The sequence below is a fragment of the Bombina bombina genome, chromosome 4 (assembly GCF_027579735.1).
Source record: "Bombina bombina isolate aBomBom1 chromosome 4, aBomBom1.pri, whole genome shotgun sequence".
In the NCBI taxonomy this organism is placed as follows: domain Eukaryota; kingdom Metazoa; phylum Chordata; class Amphibia; order Anura; family Bombinatoridae; genus Bombina; species Bombina bombina.
The window spans coordinates 508,328,978-508,346,477 of NC_069502.1; the positions used below are offsets into that span (position 1 = coordinate 508,328,978).

The 17,500-nt window shown below is 40.3% G+C and overlaps 1 protein-coding gene across 1 annotated transcript in view; it reads right to left on the minus strand.

Annotated features, from left to right (window-relative positions):
- Positions 1-17,500, minus strand: part of LMBRD1 (LMBR1 domain containing 1) — an 810,247-nt gene that overhangs the window by 482,346 nt on the left and 310,401 nt on the right. The window contains exon 7 of the mRNA XM_053710415.1: positions 9,388-9,461. Coding sequence (XP_053566390.1) covers positions 9,388-9,461 — 74 coding nt within the window. The remainder of the gene's footprint in view (positions 1-9,387; positions 9,462-17,500) is intronic.

Below are 17,500 nucleotides of genomic sequence, written 5' to 3' on the forward strand. Positions count from 1 at the left end.
TGAAGGTTTTTTTTTTTTTTTTTTTTTTAACTTGACTGTCCCTTTAAGGGCTATTGGAAGTTTATTCTAGATTAGGTTTCTTTTATTTTGGGGTGTTTTTTTTTGTTTGTTTTTTAATGGGTATTAGAATAGGAATATTTTTTTATTATTTTGGATAATGTGTTTGTTATTTAGTATAATTTTTATTTTTGTTTTTGGGGGGGGGGGGGGATTAGTTATAGATTATGGGTTGGGCATTTCATAAAATAGCTGAATGCCCTTTTCAGGGCAATGACCATACAAATGCCCTTTTCAGGGCAATGGGTAGATTAGATTTTACTTTATTTTTATTTTGTGGGTTTGAAGGGTAGGGGTTTGTATACTGTTTTTTTTTTGTAGGAAAAGAGCTGTTATATTTAGGGCAATGCCCTACAAAAGGCCCTTTTAAGTTTATTATAGATTAGGATTTTTTATTTTGGGGTGGGTATTAGAATAGGAATAATTTGTGTTGTTTTGGATAATATTGTTTGTTATTTTTTGTAATGGTAAGTTTTTTTATTTTTTGTAATTTTAGTGTTTTTTATTTTTTGTAATGGTAGGTTTTAGTGTAAGGCAGCTTAGGTTTTATTCCACAGGTAAGTTTGTATTTATTTTAACTAGATAGTTAGAAAATAGTTAATAACAATTTACTTACTAGTCTACCTAGTTAAAATAAATACAAACTTACCTGTGAAATAAAAATAAAACCTAAGCTAGCTACAATATAACTATTAGTTAAAATGTAGGTAGCTTAGGTTTCATTTCACAGGTAAGTATGTATTTAGTTTTAAATAGATATTATTTAGTAATAATTATAACTTTAATTTAGCTCTATTTTAATTATGTTAAAGTTAGGGGGTGTTAGGTTTAGGGTTACGGTTAGGTTAGGGTTACAGTTAGCTTTAGGGGTTAATAGTTTAATTTAAATTGTTGTAATGTGGGGGGGCTGGCGGTTTAGGGGTTAATAGGTTTATTTAGTGATGTGGGAGGACAAAGGTTTAGGGGTTAATAACTTTATTTAGTGGCGGTGATATCGGGGAGCGTCGGAATAGGGGCTAATAGATTTATTTTAGTGTGGGCGATGTTGGGATGCAGGGGAATAGGGGTTAATAACTTTTATGTAGGTGACCGCGATATCGGGAGCGGCATATTAGGGGTTAATAAGTTTATGTAGGTGTCGGCGATGTTGGCGGCGGCAGATTAGGGGTGTTTAGACGTGGGGTTTATGTTAGGGTGTAAGGTTTAAACATTACTTTTTTCCCCCATAGCTGCGTTATGGAGCTTTTCATTCCACAATCGCAAGTGTTAGTTTTTTTTTCGACCCGTTCTCCCCATTGATGTCTATGGAGAAAGCGTGCACGAGCACGTCAAAACAGCACTTGTATTTTGTGCTGTATGGAGCTCAACGCAACCATATCACACGCACAAGCCGGCTGTTTAAAAACTTGTAATGGCAGCACTATGGAGGGTGAAATAACGCAACTTTTGTTGCGTTCGTTAAAAACCCTCTAACGTGCATAACACATAATCTACCTGTTAGTTACTAAATATGCAGTGGCTGAGGCTGGTGGGTGCCTTCAATGCATTATTGATACCTCTGGTTGTGACTTTCCAGCTTTGCCTTATGTGGCAACTGTTTTAATTTGTTTTCCCTAGCTTTACAATGTAGTACTGGATACCTTGATTGTACTTTGTTAATATATGACCAATGAGCTACATGTTAAGGTCACTGACATGGTGCCCATGGATACCAGGCACAAGGTACATTGATTGCCTAAATACATGCTATGACCGCTGTGATCTGGATACAGTATATGGGTATCATTATGCATCTATAGTTATTAGGGGAGTACTTACTACTAATATATGTTGCTAGGGTTTACATTACAACTGACATATTAGATAACTTGATTGCCATTTGTAAGTTGATGACTGATGAGCCACAAGTTGAGGTCATTAAATTAGTATTCATGAATACCAGGGATAAGGTCATTTTGAAATGGAGTATATGGGATGTTTATGTGATCTAGGCATAATGTAATATATACATCATTATCATATGGATATAACAAACTTACCACAGTCTACATCTAAACATAATAGCTGAAGTACATATTAACCAGCATACTTGTTTAATTTAAAGTGCTATCACGTATTTTAAGACAGACACAACCCTGTCACTAGTAACAACAATATAGTTTGATTTAACAGTTGGATCTGACTATGAAGTATCCATCACACTTGAAATGCAAGTGAGTAATGGGGCGGGGTGACTGCCATAAGGATGATCCAATGGGATCAGTGTTAAAGAACAGCTGCAACATCACAATGGCCCACCAACAGTATGATTACAAATAGCCTATAGAATCTGGGTATACAAATTACCCATGCGGTGGAAACGACATACACACAAGCAGGCGGGGCTGGATTGAACATAATATGCACTCTCTCCAACACATTGTAACAGCTTCAGAAGGGATAACAATCCCACACACACTTAGAATAAGCGCTGTAAGGTAAGTGCAGTAACATTTGTTAATAAACCCTGGATGCACACTAACATAAAAGTGATCTTAGAAACCCATCCTTAAAGGTATTCAGACAGTGGATGTTATTTCCCCTATTTGGCTGCAGCGCTGACCTAAAAAAGTGTCCATATAAGACAGTACCCTCTAAGTTACGATTGCTGTGAACTAATATTCACTGAGACGTTTATATAATGTGGACTCCTGTTTATGCCAGATACTAAGGTGCAGTACTAATCAAATTGATTATGCACAAATTCATATTTACACATGTTTATGAAACTCAGCTGAGGCACAAAGGATGTGATAAGATAGATGTCGCAGATCATGCTTTCACATACGATTTAAGGCACTTGATATTGTGTTTTACATTATAGGAACTGCTGATTGGTATATCACCATGACAATCTGCTTATTTTTGGCGTAATTTTTAAAGAAAGGTGGAGGGGCTTAGCGGTATTTAAACCATATCATTTTGTCACAATGCTGTTTGGTCTGAGGAAGGGGTTTGTGAACCCTGAAACGGCTCCATAGCACAATAAAATGTTTGTTTATATTTTCACAAATCCAGTGAGAGCAGTATTTATTTGTATTTGTATGTGGGTATTGAAAAGAATCACCCCCTTAAAAATAATCACATTTTGTTGCTTTGCAGCCTGAAAAAAAAAGAGACACAGTTTTTGTTTGTCCAGTTGTAATTACTCAGTGCAACTTATAACATCCAAGTGAAAGATATAACATCAACATGTCAGGCAAAAATAACATAAATTATGCTTACCAGGTAATTTCCTTTCCTTCTGTATGAGGAGAGAAAACAGCTTCATTCCTTACTTGTGGGGATACAGAACCTGGCCACCAGGAGGAGGCAAAGACACCCCAACCAAAGGTTTAAATATCTTCCCCACTTCCCTCATATCCCAGTCATTCTGCCAAGGTAACAAGGAACAGTAGGAGAAATATTAGGGTATAAATGGTGCCAGAAGAACAAAACAAAATTTAGGTCCGCCCTATGGAGAATACGGGCAGGGGCCGTGGACTCTCCTCATACAGAGGGAAAGGAAATTATCTGGTAAGCATAATTTATGTTTTCCTTCTTAATATAAGGAGAGTCTGTGGGAAACATATACCCAAGCTCCAGAGGACACTGAATGAACGGGAGGGCAAAAAAGGAGGCGGACCCTATTCTGAGGGCACCACAGCCTGCAAAACCTTTCTCCCAAAAGCTGCTTCAGCCGAAGAAAAGACTTTAAACTTGTCAAATTTAGAAAAGGTATGTAAGGAGAACCAGGTAGCCGCCCTACAAATCTAATCCATAGAACCCTCATTCTTGAAGGCCCAAGAGGAAGCCACTGCTCTAGTTGAATGAGCCTTAATACTCTGAGGAGGCTTATGTCCCGCTGTCTCATAAGCTAAGTGAATAATGCTTCAACCAAAAAGATAAGAAAGTAGACAAGGCTTTCTGACCCCTTACGCTTCCCAGAATAGACAACAAACAAAGAAGAAGTCTGTCTAAACTCCTTCGCAGCCTGAAGATAGAAGTTCAAGGTCCGAACCACATCCAAATTATAAAGTAATTGTTCCTTTGAAGGAGGATTAGGACACAAGGAAGGAACCACAATCTCCTGATTGATCTTGCAATCTGAAACGACCTTAGGAAGAAAACCTAACCCAGTACGAAGAACAGCCTTATCAGCATGAAATACTAGGTAAGGAGGCTCACATTGCAAGGCAGCCATTTCAGAGACTCTGCGCGCCAAGCAATAGTCAATAGAAAAAGAAACTTCCAAGACAGCAATTTAAGGTCAACTACATGCATAGGCTCAAACGGAGCCTTCTGTAAAACTTTAAGAACAAGATTTAAACTCCAAGGAGGAGCGCTAGATCTAAACACAGGCCTGATTCTAGCCAGAGCCTGAACAAAAGACTGAACATCTGAAAGCTCAGCAAGACTCTGTCCCTTAAGGGAGCTAGCAGAAAGGCTCTTCCCCAGACTATCCTGAAGAATGAAAAGAATCCTGGAAACCCTGACCTTATGCCAGGGGAATCCACGCTCTTCACACCAGAATAAGTAGGTCCTCCACACTCTATGATAGATGCGACGAGTAACCGGCTTACAAACTTGAATGAGAGTATCAATAACTCTCTCAGAGAAACCTCTCTTGGCTAGGACTAAGCATTCAATCTCCACACAGTCAGCCTCAGAGAATCTAGATTTGATGAACAAAAGGACCTTGTTCCAGCAGATCCCTGCAACAAGGTAACTTCCATGGAGGAGATGATGAAATCCACACTAGATCCGCGAACCACATCCTTTGCAGCCACGATGGAGCAATCAGTTTTACTGATGCCTGCTCCTGCTTGATGCGTACCACTACTCGAGGAAGGAGAGGTAATGGTGGAAAAATGTATATTAGACTGAACCTCCAAGACACCACTAATGCATCTATTAGCACCGCCTGAGGATCCCTGGATCTCGATCCATACCTGGGTAGCTAAGTATTAAGATCTCATGGTGTCCCGTCTCATCTCCGGAGTCCCCCACCTGCTGAATATCTCCGCAAACACCTTGGGATGGAGAGACCATTCCCACGGATAAAATGATTGCCTGTTGAGAAAATCTGCTTCCCAGTTGTCCACACCAGGAATGTGGATTGCTGACAGCGAACAGTTGTGGGCCTCCACCCTCCAGAGATACTTCCCTCATTGCTAGGAGCTCCTCGCTCCTCCCTGGTGGTTGATGTAAGCCACTGAGGTGATATTGTCTGATTGGAATCTGATAAACTGGGACAAACCCAGACGGGGCGAAGCCTTCAGAGCTTTGAAGATTGCTTGAAGTTCTAAAATGTTGATCGGAAGAGAACTCTTCTCCCGAGACCAAAGGCTATGAACCTTCTTGGCTCCCCAAACTGCTCCTCATCCTGAGAGACTCGCATCTGTAGTCACAATCTCCAAGGATGGTCTGGCAAAGGGTGTCCCCCTGGACAGGTGATCTGGACAGAGCCACCAAGAGAGCGATTTTCTCGACCGGTTGTCCAAGAGATCTGTTGAGACAGATCCAAATGATTGCCGTTCCACTGTCTCAGAATGCACAGCTGTAATGGTCTGAGATGGAACCTGGCCAAGAGAATTATGCCCATGCTCACCATGAGACCAATCATCTCCATACACTGTGCCTCAGAGGGCCTTAAGGAGGTCTGGAGGGCAAGACATGCCGAAGCCAGCTTGCAGCATCTCTGGTCTGAAAGAAATATCCTCATGACTAGTGAGTCTATTATAGTGCCCAGGATTCCTACCCTGGTGCTTGGCATTAGAGAACTCTTTTCTAAGTTTATCTTCCATCCATGGGATTTAAGAAGAGAGAGAAGAAATTCTGAATGTTCTTCCGCTAGACAAAAGCATGGTGCTTGCACCAGAATATTGTCCAAGTAAGATGCTACTGCATTGCCCTGGGTTATGGCCACGGCTAAGAGAGGCCCCAGAACCTTTGTGAAAATTATTGGGGCAGTAGCTAGGCCAAACGTAAGAGCAATAAATTGGAAGTGCTGGTCCAGGAAAGCAAACCTTAGGAACTGAAAGTGTTCCCTGTGGATTGGGACATGAAGGTAAGCATCCTTCAGATCTATAGTGGTTATAAACTGTCCATTCTGGACTAAGGGAAAACGAGGGGACATTCAGAAACTCGTTTAAGCACTTTAGGTCCAAAATCGGGTGGAAAGTTCCCTCTTTCCTTGGGACCATGAAAAGGTTTGAGTAGTATCCCAAGCCTTGTTCCTCTATATGAACCGGGACACTGACTCCTAAGGAGAACAGCTCCCGAACACACCCCAGAAAGGCATCCCTCTTCTCTGGTTTTGATGAAAGATTTAAGAGAAGGAATATGCCCTTGGGTGGAATAAACTTGAACCCAATTCTGTAGCCCTGAGCAATGACCTGCAGGACCCAAGGATCCTGCACATCCCTTAACCAAGCTTCTGAGAAGAGCGAAAGTCTGCCCCCTACCTGGTCCATAGACGGACCGGGGGGACCCCTTAATTCTGATTTACCCTTGCCCCCTGTAACTGTGGAAATAATGGAGTCCAGGCCTGGACCAAACAAAATCTTACCCTTGAATGGAATTGAAAGGAGTCTGGACTTAGAAGTCAAGTCCGCAGGCCAGGACTTCAGCCACAGAGCACACAAGGCCTACTTGGAAATGGACAGCTACGTGGTCATCGGTGGACTTATATTATGTATACCCCAGACTTGATAATCTATACGGTTTCTACTATATGTCCTTTGTAATGTGCTTGGTTTTTTTTTTCACATAAACCCCTAAGCAGTATTAATATGATAATACCAATGGTTGCCTTTATTTGTGTTATATTCAGATGATATTGCCATGCTGTATACTTAGATATGCCATACTAGCTTAGATAATTAATGGGCATACAATACCTTTAATGAGTTAGTACTTATTTGTGCTTAATGTATTACTGGCTCTACCACTATTGGTTGCTTTGATCATGGCGACGTGCTGCCAGCGGCAGTGGTAGCCCAATTGTGTTGTTAATAAGTTATTAAACATCTTCTATTATATGTATTTAAAGAGAGTATGTTTGGAACTCATACTACAATCTACTTGTACTCAACCTTAGAGACTGGTGACTGATAGCTGGATTCTATATGTAATACTCATTGGGGATTAGGAACATCCACAATTGGTTAAACGTCACTGCCCTATAGATTTATTTTTATTTTTTATATATATATTTTTTTTTCTTCTAATCTATATGCATAAGTGATAAGCCAGGAATATGATATAATACTTTGTTACTGTGCTAAGATTTAGTATAAGATGTGATATTGTTTCTGCAGATGTATATCAGAGCCATACTGTCCTTAGTAACCTTGTTGACAACTCAAACAATTACTGACTCGGAGACCCACGTACAACATGACTCTAGAGACATAAGTCTTTGATTTTTTTCTGTTTAGGAGCTGGGATTCTATCTATGACAACCTTAATACTCCCTATAATTTCTTAAAACCTAAGATGCTTGCATATGCTCCTATAGTTTTATATCTTTTGCACTGTAGTCAATAGCTCCATATAGCCTGAACTTAAATAGGCACTTATGGGATTTGATGTCTGCCACTTTCACCCTATAGTTAATCTAAAGCCTATATAAGTTTTTACTTTTTGATATTTGCATACCTAATTATTTTAAAATGAGGCTATGAGAGCTTGTTCTATTATACCCTACAAAACGAAAAAAATGGGTTCAGTGTCCCTTTAACTATCATGCACACCACTGTGAGTTTAATTTCTTCTGCTGGCTGTGTTTACTTAGGCTATTCAATAGCTGAGAGTCCAGTATCAAAACTTTCAGTATAGGTTGGGAAACTGGAAGCTAAATCAGCTATTTCAAAGGCCAAAATAGGGGTAAAGGAGCTACTTGTACACAATTTAATACACTCCAGCAGGTAAAATGGATCATTGGGAACAAGTTAAACGGGATAAAATGTTTGGATAAACTGCCCCTTTAAGCGTTAACACGCTAAAAAATAAAATGGTCCTGAATGGAAAAGAAAACACTTCAAGACCTCTACACCTCAGACCTTCTGAGGTGCCTACCGCAATTCAGAGGAATCCTAATTTGTTGGAAGCACAGGGACTGCTAGCGACTTCACTCTCATCTGCCGCAACAGCCGACACAGAAAGGCAGCTACTATGTGACGCCACTCCGCTCCAGTAAGAAGAGAAGATTACGTGAACGACAAAGAGGAACTGCGCAGCAACTAAAAGCGTGCGTTCCCTGTCGAAGGAAATACATAAAAGCCGTTTACCACTCTTAAAGGAGCAGCAATTGCCAAAATATAAGCAGACATAAAATACTTGTCCCCACTGTAACATGACCCAATGAAAACTACAAAAGTTTAACAAAGGAGCCACAGAGGAAAAAATTCCCCCAATAAAGAGAAGATTTAACCCCCAGCCTCCACATACATATGTGCCTACCCACTGCCTGGCAAATCCAACGCAAAGGATTATCCTGTCCCAATAATTTGCAGAGTTTCCAGAAGTGCAAGTCTCCAACACCAAGAAGACCAAAACACTTGCCTGCAATCAAGCTGTCTGGCAGGACACTTACTTCACCACCTCCATCGGAGGCAAAGTTTGTAAAACTGAATTGTGGGTGTGGTGAGGGGTGTATTTATAGGCATTTTGAGGTTTGGGAAACTTTGCCCCTCCTGGTAGGAATGTATATCCCATACGTCACTAGCTCATGGACTCTTGCTAATTACATGAAAGAAAACAGCTCACCAGGTGTGAAAGGACACAGAGACCTGTGGAAAAAGAAAGAACAGAGTAACCAACTCTGGCATTCTTTGACTATGGCCGCAAATATGTTAGAAAAACAAAGTAAGGACCACCTCACCACTTCCTAACTGCTTAAAAGCCACCACTACTCTTACTCAATACTAGATGGACCTGGACACAGCTAAAACCAAATCCTTGCTTGCAGGGAAAAGTACCCAAAAAAGGAAATAAAATCTTCAGACACCATGAATATTATACATGTAGATATTTGTAGATATCTTTGCAATAAATAAAGTTTTTCAAAAGTAGTAAATTATCAGGTATAAAAGTCCTGTGAAAATGTTGAAGAAAGTATACTGTACCATCAACTGCATGTAATTTAAGGGAAGTAAGCACTTCACAGCATCTTGGCACATAACATGATCTCCAACAAGTTGTGTACCTTTTCTGTACCTTTGTTGAATCTCTATAAATTAAGTCTATAAGTTAAGATGAGCAAATGTACAACAGAAAAAAATATATATATTAAAAGAAGAGACTTACAGTGTAGGTGATTGTTGCTAGCATTCCTATCAAGGTCAAGGAACTAATGGAAAATGACAAGGCCGACAAACCATCTGAAACAAAGAATATGGTCCTGATAAGACTTCATACACAAAACGGATTATTTCAGCTAGATAATACAAATAATAAAACAAAAATATGACATTTTTCAACCTTAATTTACACATCAAATGTTTTATTAATGTTATACAATAGTTGCATATTAATGAATCAGCAAAGCAATTGAAAATGGAGGAATTAGTTTTATCTCCCTCTGATGAAGTACATACTGATAAACCTTAGAAACGTGTAAGGATACTAATATATGAACTGCCACAATTAAAATATGATTTTATATATATACATATATATACATACATACATACACACACACATAAATACTACAACTATTGTTGTAACTCCCGGAAAACAGACTGAGCGGAACTCAAGCTACAGTTTTACCCCATCAATATGAAATCATACTCTTGAGCAAAATCTGCCTCTTTCACCATACTCTGGGAAGACAGGAAGGACAACTTAACTCTTTGGTGCCTGACAGCTCTCCACTCAAGCATGGCACTTACCTCATATACTGAATAAGGTACTTTTGAGTAAATAGAAGCCCAAAAGGCAATTGCGGGAAGTACTTCACTTTATTTACATTGACTTCCAAATTAATACAAAATTTTAGATTTTCTGCAAATAAATGCTCTAAATGACAATATTTCTATTTGGAATTGGGGAGAAATGTTGTAAGTAGTTTATAGAATAAAAAAATATATATATAAATTTACTTGATAAATTCCTGTCTTTCATTATGGTGATAGTCCACAGTTCCTTTTTTTTTTTTTTTTTTTTTTTTTAACCCTTTGAGTGCTAAGCACTTTCCCACCTTGGTGCTAAGCACATTTGAGGGTTTTTTAATTTTACATTTATTTATTTTTTACTTTTTTTCTTTTAATTTCAGATCCCCAAGACTTACACCATTGGAAAGGTTAGGCGATTACCTTTTCAATGGTGGATCTTGGGGGTCTGAAGCTGCTTAGATGCCTGAGATACAGGCTTCTAAGCAGCATGCCCCCTTTCCCTATATTGTTCATTGTTTTTTTTTTTGCATAAAGTTGCGCGGTGACGTCATCACGTCATTACGCGTGACGTCACCACGCAAAACGGGAAGCCCCGGCGATGCCTGTCACTCTACAGGCACGATCGCCGGGGTAGGAGCGGGTGGGAGCCCCCAGATCTCCCTCAAGGTGGGAGAGTGCTAGCGACGACTCTGAGCCGTCGTTAGAACCTGAGTGAGATAATCTGCGATGGCTCAGAGCCGTCGTTAGCACTCAAGGGGTTAATATTCAACTGTTTTTGTGACGCAAAATCAAAGCAAATGACTATATATATATATATATATATATATATATATATATATATATATATATATATATATAGTGATCATTATCGTAGAAAGATACATAATTTACTTCAACCAAAGAAATACTGCTATACAAAGCAGTGAGTTTAACCCCATAAACCCCATAAAAGGGCGACATTGAGTTACACATTTTAAGGTTAGTAATGCAATGACATTGGACACATGTTATTGTTTCCTTTGATCCCAAATATATAAAATATCTGCAATAAAGTATTGTTTACCTAAAAAGGTGTAGTGTATTTTTTCTAAAGATAAGATAGTGTCTACTTCTCTCTGCCACATGGAGAGATTAGGAGATTGCGTTGACTTCCAAAACCTGGATATAAGGCATTTGGCACAATTGAGCATGCACCAAAATAATTGTCTACGATATCCACAGTTCCTTTTTGTGAATTCATCACCTTGACACCAGGAGGAGGCAAAGGCACTCTACACCAAGACCTTTAATATCCCTCCGACTTCCCTGACCCTCTAATTATTACATATAGACAAGTAGAGAAAAAAGTAGTAAAACAATATAGCAATGTAAAGAGGTGCAAGCTAGAACTACCACTACTAGGAAAATTGTGCTGGTACATGGAATCTCACTGCAAAAAAAAAAAAGGAATTTATCAGATAAGAAAACATCAAAATGATAAAAAAATAGTAAAAGTGTGTATAGACGATCATGTTGCAGCCTTGCAAATTTGTTCTACTGAAAGCCCAAGAAGTAGACACAGAGCAAATTTATTGAGCTGTAATATGTAAAAGCAGTGACTGACCTGCCTTTAAGTAAGCTCTGTGAATTAAACTCTTCAACCATGAAGCTAAAGTAACAGAAGAGTCCTTCTGACCCTTATATTTACCTGAAAACAAAATGAAACAAACTGGAAGACTGTCAAAAGTCTTTAATAGCCTGCAGATAAAACTTAAACGTTATAACTTGTCTTTCAAAGATTTTGGAATAGGACATAAGGAAGGAGCCACAATTTGCTGGTTAAAGGGATAGTAAACCCAAATGTTTTCTTCCATGATTCAGATAGAGCAGGCAATTTTAGGCAACTTTCTAATTTACTCCTATTATAAATTTTTATTTGTTCTCTTGATATCTTTATTTTAAAAAGCAAGAATGGAAGCTTTGGAGCCGGACTATTTTTTGTTCAGTACCCTGGATAGGGCTTGCTGATTGGTGGCTACATTTAGCCAATCAATCAACATGAGCAACCAAGGTTCTTAACCTAAAATGGGCTTGCTCCAAAGCTTTTATTACTGCTTTTTCAAATAAAGATACCAAGAGAATGAAAAAAAATATATAATAGGAGTAAATTAGAAAGTTGCTTAAAATTGCTTGCTCTATCTGAATTATCAGAATGTACAAGAAGATGCAAAAAGATTTGCAGCAGAGAAAAAAGACTGCTGGTTACTGGACTATTTCAATGCTTGGAGCCCACTATAGAAATATTCTTCAATTTAGAGCAAAAAATTCAGACATTATGAAATATCACAGACATACCCATTTACACTAAATAACTTTATTAGGAGAAAAGAATATATATGATAGTCCAGCAGGACTGGTTACTCACGCACACACACACATACAGTTAAAACTTGCTGAAACTCAGATAATAACATTTTCTAGAATGCACCTGTGTAATGCTAATTGGTTGCTCACAAAAGGTACATATAATATATATGTTTATACAAAAAATGATTAACCCCAGGGAGTAAACGAATTAATATAACTTTTCACGCTACCACTGTTTATATTAAACGACAAACAGGGAAGAAGTTTGACGAAAATCTTTAGTTGCCTGCAGACGTCCAGATTGTGCAAAAGTCGTTCCTTCTTTGAAGAAGGGTTAGGGCACAATGATGGAACAACAATCTCTTGATTGATATTCTTGTTAGTGACTACCTTAGGTAAGAACCCAGGTTTAGCACGCAGAACTACCTTGTCTGAATGAAAAATCAGATAAGGAGATCACAATGTAAGGCCGATAACTCAGAGACTCTTCGAGCCGAGGAAATAGCCATTAAAAACAGAACTTTCCAAGATAACAGCTTGATATCGATGGAATGAAGGGGTTCAAACGGAACACCTTGCAGAACGTTAAGAACTTAAACACAGGCTTAACCCTAACCAAAGCCTGACAAAAAGCCTGAACGTCTGAAACTTCTGCCAGACGTTTGTGTAAAAGGATAGACAGAGCTGAAATCTGTCCCTTTAACGAACTAGCAGATAAACCCTTTTCTAAACCCTCTTGTAGAAAAGACAATATCCTAGGAATCCTAACCTTACTCCATGAGTAACTCTTGGATTCGCACCAATATAAGTATTTACGCCAAATTTTATGGTAAATTTTCCTGGTAACAGGTTTCCTAGCCTGTATTAAGGTATCAATCACTGACTCCGAGAATCCACGCTTTGATAGAATCAAGCGTTCAATCTCCATGCAGTCAGCCTTAGAGAAATTAGATTTGGATGTTTGAAAGGACCCTGAATCAGAAGGTCCTGTCTCAGAGGCAGAGACCATGGTGGACAGGACGACATGTCCACTAGATCTGCATACCAGGTCCTGCGTGGCCACGCAGGCGCTATTAGAATCACCGATGCTCTCTCCTGTTTGATCCTGGCAATCAATCGAGGAAGCATCGGGAAAGGTGGAAACACATAAGCCATGTTGAAGACCCAAGGTGCTGTCAGAGCATCTATCAGCACCGCTCCCGGGTCCCTGGACCTGGATCCGTAACAAGGAAGCTTGGCGTTCTGGCGAGACGCCATGAGATCCAGATCTGGTTTGCCCCAATGATGAAGCAGTTGGGCAAACACCTCCGGATGAAGTTCCCACTCCCCCGGATGAAAGGTCTGGCGACTTAGAAAATCCGCCTCCCAGTTCTCCACGCCTGGGATGTGGATCGCTGACAGGTGGCAAGAGTGAGACTCTGCCCAGCGAATTATCTTTGAGACTTCCATCATCGCTAGGGAACTCCTTGTTCCTCCTTGATGGTTGATGTAAGCCACAGTCGTGATGTTGTCCGACTGAAACCTGATGAACCTCAGAGTTGCTAACTGAGGCCAAGCCAGAAGAGCATTGAAAATTGCTCTTAATTCCAGAATGTTTATTGGAAGGAGTCTCTCCTCCTGAGTCCATGATCCCTGAGCCTTCAGGGAATTCCAGACTGCGCCCCAACCTAGAAGGCTGGCGTCTGTTGTTACAATCGTCCAATCTGGCCTGCGGAAGGGCATCCCCTTGGACAAATGTGGCCGAGAAAACCACCATAGTAGAGAATCTCTGGTCTCTTGATCCAGATTTAGCAGAGGGGACAAATCTGAGTAATCCCCATTCCACTGACTTAGCATGCACAATTGCAGAGGTCTGAGATGCAGGCGTGCAAATGGTACTATGTCCATTGCCGCTACCATTAAGCCGATTACCTCCATGCACTGAGCCACTGACGGGTGTTGAATGGAATGAAGGACACGGCAAGCATTTAGAAGTTTTGATAACCTGTCCTCCGTCAGGTAAATTTTCATTTCTACAGAATCTATAAGAGTCCCTAGAAAGGGAACTCTTGTGAGTGGCAATAGAAAACTCTTTTCTACGTTCACCTTCCACCCATGCGACCTTAGAAATGCCAGAACTAACTCTGTATGAGACTTGGCAGTTTGGAAACTTGACGCTTGTATCAGAATGTCGTCTAGGTACGGAGCTACCGCTATGCCTCGCGGTCTTAGTACCGCCAGAAGAGAGCCCAGAACCTTTGTAAAGATTCTTGGAGCCGTAGCTAACCCGAAGGGAAGAGCTACAAACTGGTAATGCCTGTTTAGGAAGGCAAATCTTAGATACCGGTAATGATCCTTGTGAATCGGTATGTGAAGGTAGGCATCCTTTAAATCCACTGTGGTCATGTACTGACCCTCTTGGATCATGGGTAAGATGGTTCGAATAGTTTCCATTTTGAACGATGGAACTCTTAGGAATTTGTTTAGGATCTTTAAGTCCAAGATTGGTCTGAAGGTTCCCTCTTTTTTGGGAACCACAAACAGATTTGAATAGAATCCTTGCCCGTGTTCCGACCGCGGAACTGGGTGGATCACTCCCATTAGTAAGAGGTCTTGTACACAGCGTAGAAACGCCTCTTTCTTTATCTGGTTTGCTGATAACCTTGAAAGATGAAATCTCCCTTGTGGAGGAGAAGCTTTGAAGTCCAGAAGATATCCCTGAGATATGATTTCCAACGCCCAGGGATCCTGGACATCTCTTGCCCAAGCCTGGGCAAAGAGAGAAAGTCTGCCCCCCACTATATCCGTTTCCGGATCGGGGGCCCTCACTTCATGCTGTCTTAGGGGCAGCAGCAGGTTTTCTGGCCTGCTTGCCCTTGTTCCAGGACTGGTTAGGTTTCCAGCCCTGTCTGTAGCGAGCAACAGTTCCTTCCTGTCTTGGAGCGGAGGAAGTTGATGCTGCTCCTGCCTTGAAATTACGAAAGGCACGAAAATTAGACTGTTTAGCCTTTGGTTTGGCCCTGTCTTGAGGCAGGGCATGTCCCTTACCTCCAGTAATGTCAGCGATAATTTCTTTCAAGCCGGGCCCGAATAATGTCTGCCATTTGAAAGGAATATTAAGCAATTTAGATTTAGAAGTCACATCAGCTGACCATTATTTAAGCCACAGCGCTCTGCACGCTTGAATGGCGAATCCGGAGTTCTTAGCCGTAAGTTTGGTTAACTGTACTACGGCATCAGAAATAAATGAATTAGCTAGCTTAAGGGCTTTAAGCTTGTTCATAATCTCATCCAATGGAGCTGTGCTAAGGGTCTCTTCCAGAGACTCAAACCAGAATGCCGCCGCAGCAGTGACAGGCGCGATGCATGCAAGGGGTTGTAATATAAAACCTTGCTGAACAAACATTTTCTTAAGGTAACCCTCTAACTTTTTATCCATTGGATCCGAAAAAGCACAGCTATGCTCCACCGGGATAGTGGTGCGCTTAGCCAGAGTAGAAACTGCTCCCTCCACCTTAGGGACCGTCTGCCATAGGTCCCGTGTGGTGGCGTCTATTGGAAACATTTTTCTAAATATAGGAGGGGGTGAAAAGGGCACACCGGGTCTATCCCACTCCTTGTTAACAATTTCTGTAAGCCTTTTAGGTATAGGAAAAACGTCAGTAAACGCCGGTACCACAAAATATTTATCCAGCCTACATACTTTCTCTGGAATTGCAACCGTGTTACAATCATTCAGAGCCGCTAATACCTCCCCTAGTAATACACGGAGGTTCTCAAACTTAAATTTAAAATTTGAAATTTCTGAATCCAGTTTACTTGGATCAGATCCATCACCCACAGAATGAAGTTCTCCGTCCTCATGTTCTGCAAATTGTGACGCAGTATCAGACATGGCTCTACTATTATCAGCGCACTCTGTTCTTACCCCAGAGTGATCACGTTTACCTCTTAATTCTGGCAATTTAGATAGTACTTCAGTCATAACATTAGCCATGTCTTGCAAAGTGATTTGTATGGGCCGCCCTGATGTACTTGGCGCCACAATATCACGCACCTCCTGAGCGGGAGGCGAAGGTACTGACACTTGAGGAGAGTTAGTCGGCATAACTTCCCCCTCGTTGTCTGGTGATATTTTTTTAACATATAAAGTTTGACTTTTATTCAAAGTAACATCTATACATTGAGTGCACAAATTTCTATTGGGCTCCACATTGGCCTTTAAACATAGTGAACAAACAGATTCATCTGTGTCAGACAAGTTTAAACAGACTAGCAATAACACTAGCAAGCTTGGAAAAAACTTTTAAATAAATTTACAAGCTATATAAAAAACGCTACTGCGCCTTTAAGAAACATAAAAATGTGACACAGTTGAATTAACAATGAACCAAATATGTTAAAACAACCAAATTTTAACAGAAAATGTATAAAGTTAGAAGAGGATTGCACCGACCAGCAAAAGGATGATTAACCCCTTAATACCCAAAACGGATAACAGTTGAAATAATAAACGTTTTTATCACAGTCAAACACACTGTCACAGGTCTGCTGTGACTAATTACCTCCCTCAAAACTAGTTTTGGAGACCCCTGGGCTCTGTAGAGACGTCCTGGATCATGGAGGAAGAAATAGGAAGACTGTGACTAAATTTTTACTGCGCAATAAAGCGCTAAAATAGGCCCCTCCCACTCATATTACAACAGTGGGGAAGCTCAGTAAACTGTTTTTATGCAGAAAAAAACGACAGCCATGTGGTAAAAATCATGCCCATAAAGTTTTATCACCAAGTACCTCAGAAAAAACGATTAACATGCCAGTAAACGTTTTAAAATTGAAAATGATGAAGTGTAATTAATAAGCCTGCTGCTAGTCGCTTTCACTGCAGTGCAGGCTCAAATATTACTTTAATATTGACAGTATTTTCTTAGTGAAATTCCATTCCCCAGAAATACCTCAGAGTATACATACATACATATCAGCCTGATACCAGTCGCTACTACTGCATTTAAGGCTGCACTTACATTACATCTGTATTAGAAGTATTTTCTCAGTCAATTCCATTCCTTAGAAAATAATTTACTGCACATACCTCCTTGCAGGTGGGCCCTGCATGCTATCCCCTGTTCTGAAGTTACCTCACTCCTCAGAATGGCCGAGAACAGCAAGTGGATCTTAGTTACGACCGCTAAGATCATAGA